Here is an 18414-nt window from a genome sequence, read left to right as displayed (position 1 = left end):
TGTCACGTGGGCAAATGTGGTTTTAAGTCAACGCTTCATTAAATTATTTACAATGAATTTCATTGTTCGTGGGCGAAAAGACATTGTCCATAGGGTTGGGTTGTTGTCAAGGCACTTGTGTTTAGGGCAGTGTGGTGGAAGTTTGAGTGCAAAAATGAAATCCTTTAAAAACCAAACAGAAATCGTCCCCCCACCCTTTTTTTTTTAATGGAGCCAAAAAGTGAATATAATGAACTGTATTAATCCGCTAATTTGTTATTGGTTGCCCTTATGTTTAAAAGCAGACTCTTTCTTTCTTCTCCCTCCGCCCCCCCCCTTTTGGGTTATTAAATCAACAATTGATCATGAAATCCAATACAAAAATTCACGTGACAGTCCTTGCCTCCCTTGTTGATACTAGGTTCAGGACTGGAGATAAACCGTTAATTACACGCACCATAATGAAATGTAGCACGACCACAGCCAAAGAATGGGACCTGTTTTCTCACACCAATGGAACCCTATTAGTGCAGTAATCAAGGTGTCTATCGCCTGCCAGCTTCACGAACCTTAACAGTGATTGGTTACCTGCGAGTGTGGTTCTTCTGCGAGTGTCTTCTTGTGACAAGAAAGGACACCCCAGCGTCCCCGGCCCCTCGGTGGAGCGCCCGCCCGGTGGCCTCGGAGCCCGGTGGCCTGGGTGACCTCGGGGCCCGGTGGCCTCGGAGCCCGGTGGCCTGGGTGACCTCGGGGCCCGGTGGCCTCGGAGCCCGGTGGCCTCGGTGGCCTCAGGGCGGCCGACGAGGCGTCGCCCCCACAGCGGCCTCGGGGCGCCCTCAGAGGCGGCGCCCGCCCGGCCGGCCCTCACGCGCCCCGCAGCGCGCCCCCTAGCGGGCGCCCGGGACCCGCAGCCGCCCAGGGCCGCGCGGATGCGGTTGCGTACGTTTGAGCGCTTCCCGCTCCGACCCGTTGGGCCGAGACGGGTAACTGCCACCGGGCTCCCCGGAGCGGCTGCCCGCCCGGCCGGGTGCTCCCTGGCGCTCGTCACCTGCCCGCTCTGGGGAGGGGGCAGTTCCAGAGGGAGCGCCAGGATGCCCTCCTGCAAGGCCAGCGTGCCCTCGTGGGCCCGGGGGTCCCGCGGCCGGAGCCTTTGTGTGCACCGACACGTGCACGTTCCGGCGGCTCTGCGGGAAGACGGCGGGGGAGGGGTCTTGTCCAGGGAGCCATTGAGCAAACCGAAGACCGAAAATGAGTTTGAGTCAACTAAGTAGGGCAGAAGTCGACTCAGACTTCAAGTTTGCGGTCAGAGGCGCAGAAGAGGTGCCGCTTTCATCTCGGCCAGGAAGGTCGTCCTCCCCACCCGCGATGAGACGGCTCCTGGCGATCCTGACTTCTGAGTAGTGGGAACCAGCAGGACTGTGGCTGGAGCTCACACTGTGTCCTGGTGGCCGAGGGAAGGGAGGATGCAAGAGCGAGCACCCCCTCTCCGGTCACTGAACAGTAACCTCATGCGCAAGCGTCACCAAGTATCTTGGAGCCCAAGCTATCTGGCTTTACCCTTTCCCTCCTCCCCGACAGTCACTCAACACTCTCCATTAAAGATGAACAACAGATCATTTTTCATTGCATGGCAACCCTAAAGGCCCTCTGGCCTAAGCAGAGCATGATGGGAGTCTCTCCTCTCATTCTCCCTCCCGGTTTTTTTTTTCCTTTTCTTTTCCTTTTTTCTAACTTTCCCTTTATCACAATAAATCCCTAAATAATAATTTTCCCAGCTAGCGCTGACTTCAGGATGGGGTTTGAACGACCCACGGTGACGCTCCCGTCGGCCTTCCAGAAGGGGGCGGTTTCCAAGGAAAACTACAAGTCCCATGAGCCACAGGCCGAGGGGGCCGCAGGGCATCACGGGAGTCGTAGGCGCGACACCCCTCCGCTCCGTTCAGCCCTCCCGTGTGTAAACTACAAGTCCCAGGGGGGTGCGGCCCTGGCGCGCCTGCGCGCGCGCGCGCCCCGGCGCGGGGTGGGGGTGGGGCCGCCCCGGGCGGCGGGGGGCGGGGTCGGCGCGGGCTGTGTGGAGGCTTGAGACTCCCGGCGCCATTTAGCGCGGAGAGTTTCCCCGGCGGACGCGGCTCCTCTCCCCTCCTGCCCGTCCGCACCGCCGTCTTGGGGTGACAGAAGGCGCCTGGTCGGGGTGAACTGCTCTTTCCTCTCCCTCTGCCCCGTCCACCCAGTCCTCTCGGTCTCCTTTCCTCTCGGCTCAGAGAAGCAGCGGAGCTCGGGCCCGCGGTGAGCGGCCCTCCCCTCCCCACCGTTCCCTCCCTTCCCTCAGCCTCCCCTGGGCCCCGGGCCCGGGAGGAGAGACGGGGGTTCGGCAGGCCCGGGGCGGGAAGGGAGGCCTTGGGGAAGGGGGGGCCCGCTCCTCAGGCACCGAAGCTTCGCGGCTTTTCTTGTGGCCCTTTCCCCCTCCCCCCCATCCGGGCTGATGGGTTCTCGGGGTGAGACCCGATCCCCCTGACTTGGGGGTGAGGGGATCCGGGCGCGCGCGCGCGGCCGCGTGAGAGAGAGAGAGAGCGAGAGAGAGAGAGAGAGAGAGAGAGAGAGAGGGAAAGAGAGGTAGAGAGAGAGGACAGAGCGAGCCGGGCGCCCGGGGCGGCGGCCTCCCTCGCCGCCTCGGCCCCTCCCACTGCCGCCCCGAGGCTGCCACCGCCCGGGCGTCGGAGCTCGTCCCTTCCGCGCCGCCCTCGGGGCCTAGGCCGCCCGGCTCGGGGCGGGCAGGCGGGGAGAGCCGGGGCCAAGTGTCCAGCCGCGTCCGCCCGGCCCTCGGGGGGCCCTGCCCCTCATGACTGCGGCGCCTCTGCTGCCTCAGCCCCGCCGGCCGCCGCTCGCCGCAGGATGGAAGCGGACGGGGCAGCCTTAAGGCCGGCGCCTCCGCTCCCCGATCGGCCCCCGACGAGCCCGCCGAGCCCGGGCCCCGCATCCCGCCGAGCCTGCGGGCCGGCCGCTCGCTGCTGACTTAGAGAGAGAGAGAGAGAGAGGAGAGAGAGAGCGAGCCCCGGGGCCACCCGGCACCCTTTTTGCATCCACACCTCCGAGCCCGCTCACCCCGGACGACTCCCCCCCACCATGTCCGGCGGCGCCCCCGAGAAGCAGAGCAGCACCCCGAGCGCACCCCTCTTCCTCTCGCCGCCCGCGCCCGCCGCCCCCAAGAATGGCTCGAGCTCCGACTCGTCGGTGGGCGAGAGGCTGGGCGAGCCGGCGCCCGGCAGGACCGACGAGTACCGGCGCCGCCGCCACACCATGGACAAGGACAGCCGCGGCTCGGCCTCGGCCACCGCCACCACCACCGAGCACCGCTTCTTCCGCCGCAGCGTCATCTGCGACTCCAACGCCACGGCCCTCGAGCTGCCCGGCCTGGCCGTTCCCGCCGGCCCTCCGCAGCCTCAGCCATCGCAGCCCAGGGCGCCCCCCGAGCCGGCCCGGCCCGCAGCCCCACCGCCCGCCGCCCCGCCGTCCGCCGCGCCGGGCCCCGGGGAGCCCCCCGCAGCAGCATCAGCATCCGCAGCAGCATCAGCATCCGCAGCATCAGCATCCGCAGCAGCCCCGAGCGCAGCCGGCCAGGAGCGGCCCGGGGTCCCCGGAGGAGGCCCGGCGGCGGCGGCAGCGGCAGCAGCCAGGAGTGGCAGCGGCGGTGGCAGCAGCAGGGAGGCGGGCCCCGAGGAGCGCAGCAGCCAGCCCCAGGCGCAGGACGACATCGAGGAGCTGGAGACCAAGGCCGTGGGCATGTCCAACGACGGCCGCTTCCTCAAGTTCGACATCGAGATCGGCCGGGGCTCCTTCAAGACGGTCTACAAAGGGCTGGACACGGAGACCACCGTGGAAGTGGCCTGGTGCGAGCTGCAGGTAAAAGCCCACCCCGCCTCCCCCATGCCAGGGCCACGAGGGCAGCTGGGGAAGGCCAGGGCTGCCTGCCTGCCTGCCTGCCTGCCCTGCTGCCCCTCGGCTGAGTGGCGTGCTTGGTGGGTGCCCGGACGTCTCGGAGGAGCAGAGCCCCCTGTGTCCCCCGGGTGGGATGCTGGGCCTCCTGCAGGTGCCTCCGGGGTGGCTGGCCTCCACTGGGACATCCACTCCACCGCCCTACCTGGAGGTGCTTCGGCTGATTGAATCTCCATAGAAAAGTTTGCTGGAGTTGAACTTTTGAGTTGAACTTGCAGAGTTCGGTGCTGCCTTTTTACCTCTCGGGGAGGTTTCTGTGGTGTGAGTAACGGGCTGTCGCTTCAGTTGACAAGTGTGTTGTAGTTAGCCGAGCGTAGACTACCTGTTGCTGGACTGCCCTCCTCCCTGGCGGGGGGACGTGGGTATTGGTAGAGGCGGGTACCCCGAGGGGGAAAAACAGCCACATACAAGAAAAATGCCATCAGCCATCACCTTGCCAAGGAGGTTGAGCACGCTGAAACAGGATATGAAAGTAATGGGGTGATCTCGGAATTTGAGGTATCCATCAACTATGAATCCTTTGCATCCCACCTTTCAAATGGCCAGAGCCCTGTCAGCTGTGGAAGGGAACTGACAGCGTGCGGAAGTTTAAGACTGACAGGTTCCTTAGGAACGTCAGGATTTCATGAGTTTTTCTTAAGTTAGTAGTTTAAGTTGGTAGTTAGTTTAGGAAAAGGTAGCAGACCTTTTTCTTCCAAAAAGAAAGAAAAAAAAATCGGCTTGTCAGCTTTGGTCTGACACTTGTTTTCATAGGCAGACACTGATTCCGTGCTTGTACCTGGGATGCTGCTGGCTGTTCCTGGGGTTCTACTTTTCTGCTATCGTATTTGAAAAGGTGCTTTTCTTTTTTCCTAGTTGCTGAGCACCTTTTGGAATCTTTCGGTTCCTTCAGTCATCTTACTTGTAAAGACTTACCAGTGTAGGTGCTTTCTCCTGCCTGTGAGAATTTGCTGAGTTTATTGTGTGTGAACCATTCATAGAGTGGAAAAAGTTTGCCTGCTGTTGTACAGAAGAAGAACTCTGTCTAAACTTCTCAGGTTTTTGTTGTTGCTGCTGCTGCTGCTGTTTTTGAGAACTACTGCTGGGTTTTGAGTGATGAGGTGGGCACAGACGTGATCTAACTTAAGGAAGATCTTGTATAATGTATTTTCAAGCCAGTTCAGGTTTTGGCTACAGACCAAAGGAATCCTAGTTCACCGAGTGACATCCTGTTTTAGAAACTTCCGCGTCATTGGTTTTTCATGTTGGTTTTTAAAATGTGACTTTCCTAGCTCAAGGATTCATTATAGTTGTTTTGGTTTTGAGCAAGGCACTTGAAGCAGATCTCTAATAAAATAGTCGGTGGTCAGTGTTTGAATTTTTAATCTTGAGATCTAAGTTAAAGGAGAAGCCAAAGGATTACTAAAACACTGGAAATAAGGGGAAGTTTCTTTTACTAAAGACATACTGCTTAAATCTGTATCTTATGTAGTGAGAGGAATGTGTATCTAGTGGTTGAGTTGAAGGTATACTAGCGTATTAAAACTGGAAGAAATATTAGATTATCCCCTTGTTTGATAAATAAGGAACCTGAAATCAAAGAGCAGGTGCATAAGCTGCTGCGATTGACTTAAAGCATGCGAGCAGGTGGGTGCTAATGATTTGAGAGATGTTCAGACATTTGTTGTCATTTTGATGTGGAGGTGGGTGTCAGATTTTTGGAGACAGGGTCTATAACCATAGCAAATCCCAGGCAACAGTTGTAGGTGTGGTTCTCAGCATTACAGGTGGGCTTTGAGGGATAGGTACTGTTTTCCATTTTAGTTTTAGAGTCACAGTATGTATACCCATCTACTCAAACAAGTATCCATTTTTATTTTAATACCTACGTAATGCTTTGTGAACCCAGAGGATCTTATGTAAAAACTGAGGTTCTTTAATGAAGACAAAGATTTATTTTCTCTGAATTGGTTAGGCAGATGATGTGCTTAAATTTTAATGCCTACTTTTCTTGGTCAGAAGAGGTTGTTGCTGGACTCTATCTGTAAGAATACACAGGGCTTTTTTTTTTAAGAGGAGTTTATTTTTAACCTAATAGTTTAAGAAAGCATTTATATCATTTATATGCATATTTGGAAATGCTTTACTCTTAAATACTTTTATTTCAAAGTTAACTCTAAATAGTGGAGTTCACTTGATTTATTGGTATAGATGAACTATATCTAAAAGAAGGTCAAATCATAATTTTTGTTTATGCTTCTGTATACTTAGTGCCTCCTTCTTTCTGGCTTTCAGTTAAGTTGAGGCTCATGTCTCCATTTATATTAATGTTTTAATGGGAAGTTTTAATAATTTGCTGTGGTTCTATGATTAGGAAATTGTAACACTTCTTTGCTGTAGTTCTTTCTTTTTTTTTTCCTTTCTTTAATGACTTATTTATTTGAAAGAGTTAGAGATGGAGATCTTTCATCATCTGGTTCACTCCCCAAACGGCCATATTGGCCAGGAACCAGGAACTTGATCCAGGTCTCCCACACCAGTGGCTGGGACCCAAGTACTTGGGCCTCCTCTTGCTACTTTCCCAGGGGTGTTATTAGCAGGGAGCTGGATGGGAAGTGGAGCAGCTGGAAGTTGAACCAGTGCCTGTGTGGGATAGAAATAACTCATTAAGCTGAATCTCCTTATTTGAAGATTGAGGATTTTTTAGCTTTTAAAATTTGTGCTATATTACTTAGTTTTTACAATGTGGTTATAAAGTAACTTACAGTCCCAGGAACTATATTTTTTGAGGGAATAGTGTTTGGAGTTTGCTTGTGTTTAAATTATAGTCCTCAGAGTCATTGATTAGGAGTATGGACACAGTTCAGAGGACCTCTTTACCTTTAAGCAAGAATTGCTGCTATGCAAATTAAAGGCTTATAATGTGTTTGAAATAACCTCTGGCCCTTTTAAAAAAGTAGAAGAAAGGACAAGGGTGATTTAAAGATTTGACTGAAAATGTTAGGATATATGGGCCAGGCACGGTAGCCTAGTGGCTAAAGTCCTTGTCTTGCATAGGCTGGCATCCCATATAGGTACCAGTTCATACTCTGGCTACTCCACTTCCCTTGCAGCTCTTTACTTGTGGCCTGGGAATGTGCTCAAGGACAGCTCAAGCCCTTGGAAGGCTGTTCCCGTGTGGGAAACCCAGCAGAAGCGCCTGCCTTCAGTTTGGCTCAGCTCTGTTGCAGCCACTTGGGGAGCAAACCAGTGGATGGAAAATCTTTCTCTCTGTCTCGCCTCTGTAAATCTGACTTTCCAATAAAAAGATAAAAATTTTTTTAAGTTAAAGATGTATTGCTGTTGGAAGAAACTTAAAAAAAAAAAAACCTCATTTATTTTTATAGAGAAGGAGAGACAGAAATATCTGTCCACCCGTTTGCTCCCTAAGTGACCACAATGGCCAGAGCTGTGCTAATCCAAAGCTAGGAGCTCAGAACCTCTTCTGGGTTTCCCACACAGGTGCAGGGTCCCAAGGCTTTGGGCCATCCTCGACTGCTTTTCCAGGCCACAGGCAGGAAGCTGGAAGGGAAGTGGAGCAGCCCGGATACAAACCAGCACCCATATGGGTTGCTGGTGTGTGCAAAGCAAGGACTTCAGTCACTAGGCTACAGCTACCAGGCCCCAGGAAGTAGCTTTGTGCGTTATGTGCAGGGGTTTTTTGTTGCTGTTAATAAAGTATAGTTACTGAGTTTTAGGAGTTGACATATTTTGGTTTTCTCTTATTTACATACTTTTGATTCAGTAATGCGGTTGTTCCTATTCTTAGAACTTGAAAGAGAAGTTATTCTTGTATAAAAAAAAATGGGATCCTATTGTTATCTGGTGACTGAGTTTGTTTCTTGACATTTAGGTCCTAGCGCTAGCTTCCGATCATTTGGAGTTCATGCTCGTTCATCCCTGGGGAAGCAGTACACTAATCCGGGGTATAATTTTCAGAAATCATAGTAACATCCTAAGCCTATTATTTGGGTTTTCTGGTAGCTGGTGTTTTATTTAATTTTATTTTTTAGGATTTATTTGTTTGAAAGCACAGATTTAGCGATCTTTCTATCTGCTGATTCACTCCTTAAATGACTACAAAGGCCAGGGCTGGGCCGTGTGGAAGCCTGGAGTCAGAAACAAAGTTGGTGGGAAAATTGAATTAAAACTTTTAACTTTTAACCAAAAAAATACAAAATCTGTACCTACTTTTTTCATAACTTATGTTTCATAATACAAATGCATTATGGAAAAATGCACAAGCTTTTTGTATATAAACTAGCTTTTGAAAACTTGGCCCCCATATGGGAAGCTGGCACTTGGAGGTAGAGAATTAGCCAGTTGAGCCATCGCACTGACTGCCTGCAGGTGGCATCTTAACTTATTGATGACAAAACTGGCACCAGGGGTGCTTTTATTTGGGAGGCTGTTGTGGCACCTCTTAGAATGGTTGGGATGGAGTCTCCCCGCTACTTCGGATTGAACTTCTTACCTGCACCTGCCTATAGGTAGCATATAGTGTACTTTGTTTCATGCCACCCAGGTAAAGTTCTTTGGCCTGGCCCAGCCCTATTTTTTCTGGGCATTTGAGTAGTGAACCACAAGATGGATGGTTCTCTCACTCCTTTTTTTCTCTCTCTTCCTCCTTCTGTTGCTCTTCCAATCTTTAAAAAGATTTATTTGTTTATTATTATTATTTTTAAAAGATTTATTCATTTTTCTTATTGGAAAGATATACAGAGAGGAGAGACAGAGAGGAAGATCTTCCATCCACTGATTCACTCTCCAAGTGACAGGAATGGCCGGAGCTGAGCTGATTCAAAGCCAGGAGCCAAGAGCCAGGAGCCTCTTCCGGGTCTCCCACGCAGGTGCAGAGTCCCAAGGCTTGGGCTGTGCTCCTCTGCTTTCCCAGGCCACAGGCAGGGAGCTGGATGGGAAGTGTAGAAAAGTTTCCTTTGGGGAGAATTATACCTTTGATAGATGGCACACTTAATTGTGATTTAAAATACAGATTCTATAGCTTTCTACATGAGAATGAAAGTATCCATAAATTGCTTGATTTTGTGGTTGATTCAATTGGTCATGTGATATATCCACCTTAATTTTTGTTAATTTGGATATTTTAATTGAACTTTCACTAATAATTTGATCTTTTAATGTTGTTACTTCAATCTTGGTTTTGCAGAATTTTTTTTATTAAATGTACTATGTTGGATGAATGTGTTTAATAATTTTTCAGAAAATATCCTTGCAAAAGCTATTATTCATCACAGGCAAATAGTTTTCCCAGTAATTTAAGAATTGCTTAGCAGTTTAAAATTAACTCAAGAATGTTTGAAAATCTGCTTGATATTCTCATCCTACTGGAGTTGGTTCTTATAAAATGATCATCTTTTAGAAAATAGCTAAAGCTTACATAAAATTGCACTACATAGAAGTTTCTGAATTATTTTCAAGTTGTGGTTAGAATGGACTTTTGTTAAGAAACCTAAATATTATGTATAAATGTGGTACCTTCACACTTGGCAAGTAGATGCAAGATCTTTCAGTTGTTCCTCTGTAAATATGCCTTTCCAATAAAAATAAATAAATGTTTTTTTTAAACCTAAAATGTTGGTAATTAATCTTCATAAGTAATAGTTATTATTATATTATTAGTAGGAGACTTACCTAATGAAGGCTTTTTTTTAAATGTAGTGCTGTGTCTTTTTTTTTTTTGTAGTTTTCACAACAGCACAGGACAAATTTTAAAAACTTTCATATTTGAGAAAACCTAGGTTAAATAACATACCACATGGCATGAATCTTTTTTCTTTAAAGTTTTTTTTAAAGATTTATTTATTTATTGGAAAGTCAGATATACAGAGAAGAGGAGAGACAGAGAGGAAGATCTTCCATTCGATGATTCACTCCCAAGTGACCCCAACAGCCAGTGCTGTGCCAATCCGAAACCGGGATCCAGGAACTTCTTCTGGGTCTGCCACACGGGTGCAGGGTCCCAAAGCTTTGGGCCGTCCTCGACTGCTTTCCCAGGCCTCAAGCAGGGAGCTGGATGGGAAGTGGAGCTGCCGGGATTAGAACCGGCACCCATATGGGATCCCGGTGTGTTCAAGGCAAGAACTTTAGCCACTAGGCCACGCTGCTGGGCCCTCTTTAAAGATTTTTTAGAATTTATGTGTAATACGGAGTTCACAAAGAGAGAAAGAGAACAAACCATTGTGAGAGAGAGGTCTTCAGTGTCTTCAGTTAGCTGGCTCGGTCCTCACTTGATCCGAGAAGCGATTGATTTGTCCTCAAATGACTGTGAGAGCCAGGACTGGGCCAGACGAAAGCCAGGAGGCAGGAGCTGCTTCCAGGCCTTCCGTGTGGAAGCATTTGGGTCATCATCACTGCTTTCTCAGACTCATTAGCCGGAAGCTGGGTTGGAAGTATAGCAGTCAGGACTTGAACCATTGCCACTTTGGATTGTTGGCATTGTAGGTGGTGGCTTAATTCACTGTGACACACCTCCAACATCAGTTTTTTATGACATCTTTACTTTCTGTACAAAATTGTTACTTTCCCACTTAAAACCTATGCCATCTGGTCTTGGAATCTTAATCCTTTGAGTATGGAATGGCATTCAGAAAGCAAGAGTCGGGTGTGGGTGTGTTCATGGCTCTGCTGGGGCGTTGCTGTATCCCAGTCAGTGAGGAGCCAGTGTCTCAGTAAGGTTGTGCTGCTGTAACACAGTAACACAGATTGCGTGATTTATGAAGAAGAGACCTGTATTTCCTCACAGGTTTGGAGGCTGGGATCAAGATCAAGGCACTGGAATCTGGTGAGGGGCCTTGGCGCCTGCCTCACCAGAAGGAAGGCAGAAGGGCACGCTGGGCACACTTCTCTCTGCCCCTTTTCTAGCAACTTTCATTTGTGGAGATGGAGTCCTACCTTCCAGCTCCGTTGCACTGGGGATTCAGTTTCTAACACGTGAAGTTTAGGAGTTGCAGTCCAACCATAGCAGTTGGGAAATATTTATAAATATGTGTGCACATGTGTATGTCTTCCTCTAACGTCTTCCTTTCTGGCAGTAGTATTCTTTAGAACTTAGATTGCTGCCCTTTCGTATTTCTGCTTCTGCATTTGAGGAGCTGAGGAAGCTTTAGATGCCCGAGGAAGATGGGTAGTATAAACTGCCCTGAATTTGACGCATCGTAGTTGTAGACTATTGCAGTTATGAAGCAGTGTGTTTCCTTGCCCACGTGTAGAATCAAGGAGAGCAAAGCTCATAGTGTATTCAGGTGTGTGTATCAGACCGTTGTTCACTAAGAGCTTGCCTTAATAGAAATTTTCATGTACTTGAACATGATTATTCTTGGTTGTCTTTGGTTACTTTGATTTTTTTTTTACAATCTGTTGCACTTAGACCCGTGCTGGTTATTGAGTACTTGAAATGTGGCTATACAGAAGATTTAGGGTATGTGCTCTACAGAAGAGCTGATACTAGAACAAAATTTTACTGCTTTTTAAAAATAGCTTAGCACCTTCCTTTTTGTGTGCATGTTTCCATTAATACTCTGTGCAAGCTATAATTCTTTGGCTATTGTTGAATACAGAAATACAGGAATTTAAAGTCTTATCTTTTTTGTTCATGTTGCCTTTTATACTTAATTTTTATGGAAACTGAAACCTCTGCCAAATTTCATCTTTTGTTATTTTACAGGCATGTCTGTTATAAGAAATGTTATTTCTTTTTTTTTTAATAAGATTTATTTATTTTTATTGGAGCTGCAGATTTACAGCGAGGAGGAGAGATAGAGAGGAAGATCTTCATCCAATGATTCACTCCCCAAGTGACTGCAGTGGCCAGAGCTGAGCTGATCTGAAGCCAGAAGCCAGGAACCTCCTCTGGGTCTCCCACGCTGGTGCAGGGTCCCAAAGCTTTGGGCCGTTCTTGACTGCTTTCCCAAGCCACAAGCAGGGTGGGAAGTGGCGCTGCCAGGATTAGAACCTGTGCCCATATGGGATCCTGGTGTGTGCCAGGTAGACTTTAGCTACTAGGCCACCACTCTGTGCCCCAGAAATGTTACTTCTTTTTTTTTTAAAGATTTATTTTTATTATTTTTTTATTGGAAAGGCGGATATACAGAGAGGAGAGACAGAAAGGAAGATCTTCCGTCCGATGATTCACTCCCCAAGTGAGCGCAACGGGCCGATACTATGCCGATCCGAAGCCAGGAGACTCTTCCAGGTCTCCCACATGGGTGCAGGGTCCCAAAGCTTTGGACCATGCTCGACTGCTTTCCCAGGCCACAGGCAGGGAGCTGGAAGGGAAGCAGGGCTGCCAGGATAGAACCAGCGCCCATATGGGATCCCAGGCGTGCAAGGCGAGGACCTTAACCACTGTGCCACTGTGCCGGGCCCCGAAATGTTACTTCTAATGGTCTTTGAGTACCTTTACTCATTGTCAAGGGCATATTAGAAATCAGAATTTACTGAGAAAATCTTGAAATAGTTGGTAGATGTATTTTAGTTTTTCTAATATATATATGTTAATTTAGTTGACAGCAGTGTGCTAGGGAGAGACAGAGAAAGTACAAAATCTTTTGTTTCCTCGTGATTCGCTCTAAATGGCCAGAACATTCAGGGCAGGCCAGCTATCCCATGTGGGTGGCAAGGGGCCCAGGGTCTTGGGTTGTCTTCTGTTTTTCCAGTCATGTTAATGGGGAGCTGGATTGGACGTGGAGTAGCCACAACTCAAACTGTCCCTCCGGTACGGGATTGTGGTGTTAGAACCAGTGACTCAATGTACAATGCCACAACACCAGCCCTGCTTCATTCACTTTAGATAAACTTCCAGTGTACATTTGGATGTATATTAAATGTACATGCTTACTGCTTTTCATTCTTCAATCATTCCTAGCCTCTGTGGCTCCTTAAATTTTTTTAATAAATTTAGTGTCCATGATCATATCTTGATGATATCCAGAAGTAGGTTTGGTTAGTTCTTGATGTGCCCTGCTTGCAGAAAGAGAAATTGTACTTAAACTGTTTGCATTATATTTTCCCAAATTCTAGTTGTGTGTCTACAATACAGAGTGGATTATTAGTTAAAATATGGTTAACTGCTTTATTTAAATTAAGTTGTAATATACCAGTATTAAAAATGCCATTACATTTCTTTTCGTATTCTAGTTGTAATTTAATGACCACAGAAGCCTTCTTTGATTAAGGCCTTATTATCATTTTATTTGCCAGGTAGAGAGAAAGAGAGTACTGTCCATTGCACAGGTTCACCCCTCAGATGTCTGCAGTGGGCAGGACTTAGCTGAGGACAGGCCCAGAAACACAGTCCTCTCCCCTGTGCGCAGCAGGGGCTTGGTGATGTGAGCCATCTTCTGAGGTCTGCGTGGTGGGACCAGGGAGCTGAAGCCAGGCATGAAATCCAGGCTCTCAAAGGGGACGGAGTCGTCTTTACCTACCTGGCTTTTAACTGCCAGGCCAAAGGCGTGTTTCATGAAGAACCTGTGATAACCCTTTTCCATTGTGCGATACTAACCTGATTTTCATTAGGTTATTTCAGTTATTGTCTTTGCTTAGTTCTGCCTCAATTATTGTAACCATCTGTAAATTAAGGCTTTTTAAAAAATTTGTAGGTAGGCTTGGGGCTTCCGTTGGGCCATAGAACATAACTATCATAGAACAAAAACATTTTCTCATTCAAAAATTTGAAGTTTTTAAATTTTGAAAAACACCAAAATATCAGTATAAAATGTCTGATGCACAGATAGATAATTTAGCTGGAACCCAGTTCTGGATATTGACCATTGATACGTTTGATCATTCTAAGCAGAAATTGGGAGTCATAGCTGATATATTGAAATGCTGATTTTTTTCCCCCTCAGTTTGTCTGTTTTCAGAGATTTGCAAGAAAGTTTATTCCTTCTTTTCGTGACTTTAGGTTTTATCAGAATACTTTAGTAGTTTATTTTTGTGACAGTTGTTACTCTTGGGTCAGAGGTTTATAAAAGCAAGTGGTGTAGGAGCTGGAATAACACTAAAAGGTCTGGGAGGAAGTTTGTTTTGTAAGTTGACTAAGCTGCTGGGGAAAAGCCTTAGTGTGCTTTTTCCACTTCCTACTCACTAAAGATAACCCAAGTCTGCTTCCTTTATGTAAATTTGTAGCTAAGTGTACTCTAGGGCATATCAAAGCTGTTTTGGAAATACAGGAAATTTTTAACATATTAAAGGGAACTGCTTTCTATTCAGTTTTTTTTTTTTTTCTATTATGGAAGTCAAATGATATATACAGGGGAAAAATGAAAACCTAAAATAAACCAATTAGGTATTATCACTAAAAATCAATTCCAATGTGTAATTTTGAGATGTTTTCCTTTAGTCTCTCCCTCCTTTTCACTGTAGATTTTGTATCTAATAAGTGTTTAATTCCTGTGAGCTTGGTGTGGACTTAAGTAGCAGATAGAGATTTAAACCCTGTCCTCATGGAACTTAAATTCTGTTTGGAATCAAGTTTTGTGTGTGTGTGTGTGTGTGTGCACACTTAAATGTTATGTCCTTTTAGTTTTATAATTCATTATTACATAAGATTTAGGATAGAGAGGGCCTAAACTGTGGCGTAACAGATTAAGCTGCTATGTTCGATGTCAGCATTCCATTTTGGTTTGAATCCTGGTGGTTCCACTTTCCTCCCAGCTCTCTGTTAATACTACTGGGAAACACAGCAGATAATGGCTCAGGTCATTGGGTCTCTGCACTCCTGTGGGAGACCTGGGGGCAGGTGATGCTTCTGGCTTCTGCCTGGCTCAGTCCTGGCTGATGGTGGCCATTTCCGGAGTGAATCGCTGTGTGGAAAATCTCTGTGTCTCTCCCTCTCTGTAGCTCCACTTTTCAAATAAAATAAGTGAATCTTAAAAACAAGCATGATAATTCCTTACGTGGATACTCACAATTTACCTCATTTCTTTAACGTGTGTTTTTTTTTTTCTATTATAAATATAGCTGGTGTGGGTCTGATCTCACAAGGTTATACCTGTGAAATATACTCATGACTTACTAAATCACATTTATTTTGTATTGAAACCTCATTTCTTTTAGTTGATCTTTATTCTGCACAGTTTACCCTCTATCTTTGCAAAGCTTCATGTAGTCTAGAACTTTATCTGGAAAGAAGTTTCAAATCTTAATCTTTACTGTTGTCGTTAGCGTGCCCATTTATATAAATTTGCAAGGTCCTCTTGAAAGCCAAGTTACTAAGAATCTTAGGTCATGGGATCTTGGGTGGAATTTTCTAGGGCAAAATTTTTACCATTATTGCTTCTCTCCCAATCTCCCTGTCTCCCTGCAGTTCCAAGGAGAATCAGGCTGCTTCAGGATCTGGGTGAATCCTAATTCTCTCCTTTTCCCCTGAATTCATATCTCGAGCTCCTTTCATTCCTTTGCATTTCTTTCTGGTATAGTCCACCTGAAGTCCAGATAAGGGGATTGCTGATTCTAATTGCTGATCCTGTAGTAACTCAAGAATTTGGTTCCCTCCCTTTTTCCTTCCCTCCTTCCCTTCCCTTCCTCCCTCCCTTCCTTCCTCATTTGCTTTCATTGAAAAGTCAGATTAACAGAGAGAAGTGATGGAGACAAGTGTCCCTCATATGGATGCAGGGTCCTAAGGTTTTGGCCTTTTTTCCTCTGCTTTCCCAGACCACAGTCAGGGAGCTGGAAGGAAAGTAGAGCAGCCGTGAAACAAATTGGCGCCCATATGGGATCCTGGTGCATGCAAGGCAAGGACATTAGCCACTAGGCTACCATGCCGGGCCCTAGGAGTCACAGATCTTAGAGAAGCAAATTTATCTATTGCCTTGCAAAAATAAAATAAAATAAAAAATTAGTACCTGAGATTTCAGTGTATCTAGACCTACTTTGTTTTTTATTTCTTCCTTTCTTTTTGTAAAGATTTATTTATTTTGCTTGAAAATCAGAGCTATAAAGTAGGAGAGGGAGAGATAGAGCTCTTCCATTCATTGATTCACTCTGCAAATGGTTAGCCCACCGGAGCTGGGCTGATCCAGAATCAGAAGCCAGGAGCTTCTAATGGGTCTCCTGCTTTCGTGATTCATTAGAGAACTGGCCTGGATGTGGGGTGGCCAGGACTGGAGCAGGCACCGCAGGAAGAGGATTAGCTTGCTGTGCTACTGTGCTGGTCCCTAGATCTATTTTCTTGAGATTTTTTGAGAAATGGAGTCACTGATTCTTGCTGTATAGTTTATTTTGAACTTTCCTCCTTATTCTAAATTGCATTTCCTCTTTTGCCTTTTGAGATGAAAAACTTTTTTGTTTTGTTTGAAAGGCAAAAGCAGAAAGACATCTTCAGTCTGTAGCAGCTGAGATTAGGCCAAGCCAAACGCAGGAACCTAGATCTCAATCCATGTTTACCACCCAGGAGGTAGAGACTCATTTGCTTGAGCCATCAGGGCATGTGTGTGTAAGTAAACTAGATTTGGAAGTAGAGCTGGGATTTGGACATAGACAGTCTGATATGGGATGGAGGCGTCACAGCAGGCATCTTAGGTAACGCAACAGACGCCTGCTTTGCTTTTTTATTTTTGCCTTCTTTTATGTATTTTTCCCTCCTAATCAACTTTGATAAGTTACTTATTTCAAAATGAAAAATCGTTTGTATTCCTGCAAATATTTTTCTATGCTGAAAATTATAGTCTCTCTGTTATTCTTTATATCATCAAATTTATTAGTCATCTTTAATTCTTTTCTGTTACTTTTACATCAATCTTAGCAAGTAAACTCCCTTTTAATTTTTGAGAGGACAGTGTTACCCTCACCACTGGCCTAGTGTCCAAATGCCTGTGAATGCCAAAGCTGGGAATACTGTCCATGCTTCCCAGCCTTGGCAACCGTCACTATTGCCTTCAGGATCTCCATCAGCAGGATGAGTAGCCCAAGCCAGGAGTCGAACCCAGCCACTCCAGCCCAGCTGGTGGCTAAACCATTGTGGTCGAATGTCTGTTCTCATCTGTGAGTTTAAGATTTCTTGTCTTCCTGATGCTGAGATTTAGAAGCCAATTTGTCTTTGTGAACATATTTGTGTTATAGTACAAAGATCCAAATTTCAGTATGCACAGAAGTGGATGTTTTAAACATTTGTAGTAGTTGTTTATCTTTTTGAAGTCTTACTTTGCAGTTATATTACTGGTATTCTCTGACCTGTACATTGTTTACTAGTAGAAAAGTAATATTTGTTATAGCACAGAAAATAAGTGGTGTGTGTGTGGGTGCGCATGCATGTGTGTGTTTAAAGACCAGTTTATTTATTTGAAAAGCAAAGTTACAAAGAGAAAAGGAGAGACATATAGAAAAAGAGACAGAAAGAAATCTTGTGTCCACTGGTCCTTCTCCCCCAAATGGCAGCAGTGACTGGCTGGGCCAGTTTGAAGCCAGGAGCCGGAAACTCCATCTGAATCTTCCCCTTGGGGTGGCAGAATCCACCCCAGGAGCATTAACAGGGAGCTGGATGGGAACTGGAGCAGCTGGGATTCCAACCAGTACCCTAATGGGATGCCAGCATTGCAGGTGGCGACTTAACCCGTTGCTCCACAAAGCCGACCCCTGCTGTCTCCCCTTGTTAGTGATGGCTTAGTGATGGCTGGAGTGTGGTCTTCCAGTGAGGATGAAGCAGTGACTTTCAGATTGGGACCCCACTGGCAGCAGGGCATTTGGGATGAACACAGTTCTGAGGTATCCCAGCTGTCTGTCCATGTGCTTCTTGGAGTGCCTGCCTTTACTGCCTCACCGCTGTGGGTCTGTGGGCCCAAGGGTCTGCATATGAACAGGGAGCAGCTGAGGCTTGAACTAGTGCCCATGTGGGATGCCAGTGCTGCAGGCAGCAGATTAACCCATTGCATCATAGTGCCTGCCTGATTTCAAACTTAATACAACTTCTTAATATTCAGTAGAACTAATAGTTCTACTGAACTTGTTTGTAACTCAAAGTCGCCCAACTTCTGTGCTTCCAGTCAGGTAGGGTGTTTTTTTGTTTGTTTGTTTTATTTTGTATTGGAAAGGAAGAATTTTACAGAGAGAAAGATCTTCTGTCCATTGTTTCACTCCCCGTGTGACTGCAACAGCCAGAGCTGTGCTAATCCAAAGCCAGGAGCTTCTTTCGAGTCTCTGAATTTTTTTAAAATATTTTAATAGCAGGTCATACAAATCACAAAAATATAGCAATTTGAGGCATTTAAATTTGAACGGACAGAATCTGAAAATTTAGAATAAACTCTGATTGTATTGTGGCCAGGTGAGCATTCCCAATGAAGTGTTTTACATTCCTGAATGTAATGTGTTGCATGCACTAGTGAACATAATGGGAAAAGAAAAGTGTCATAAAAAGCTAAGTACCAAGTAACTAGCTAGAAAAAGCTTTTAATGGGAGAGCTGGTG

General features: G+C 46.5%; 1 protein-coding gene and 1 long non-coding RNA gene across 2 annotated transcripts in view; one reads left to right on the top strand and one right to left on the bottom strand.

Moving 5' to 3' along the window:
• LOC121151063 overlaps positions 1 to 753 on the bottom strand; it is a 63378-nt gene extending 62625 nt beyond the window's left edge. The window contains exon 1 of the long non-coding RNA XR_005883116.1: positions 568 to 753. This is a non-coding gene — a long non-coding RNA (uncharacterized LOC121151063). The remainder of the gene's footprint in view (positions 1 to 567) is intronic.
• A 1852-nt stretch (positions 754 to 2605) lies between these two features.
• WNK1 (WNK lysine deficient protein kinase 1) overlaps positions 2606 to 18414 on the top strand; it is a 109054-nt gene continuing 93245 nt past the window's right edge. The window contains 1 exon segment of the mRNA XM_040972197.1: positions 2606 to 3879. Coding sequence (XP_040828131.1) covers positions 3103 to 3879 — 777 coding nt within the window. The 5' untranslated portion in view covers positions 2606 to 3102.

This window comes from Ochotona curzoniae, unplaced genomic scaffold (assembly GCF_017591425.1).
Source record: "Ochotona curzoniae isolate NIBS_2020 unplaced genomic scaffold, NIBS_Ocur_1.0 contig_2235, whole genome shotgun sequence".
In the NCBI taxonomy this organism is placed as follows: domain Eukaryota; kingdom Metazoa; phylum Chordata; class Mammalia; order Lagomorpha; family Ochotonidae; genus Ochotona; species Ochotona curzoniae.
This window is presented reverse-complemented; position numbering and strand designations above follow the sequence as displayed.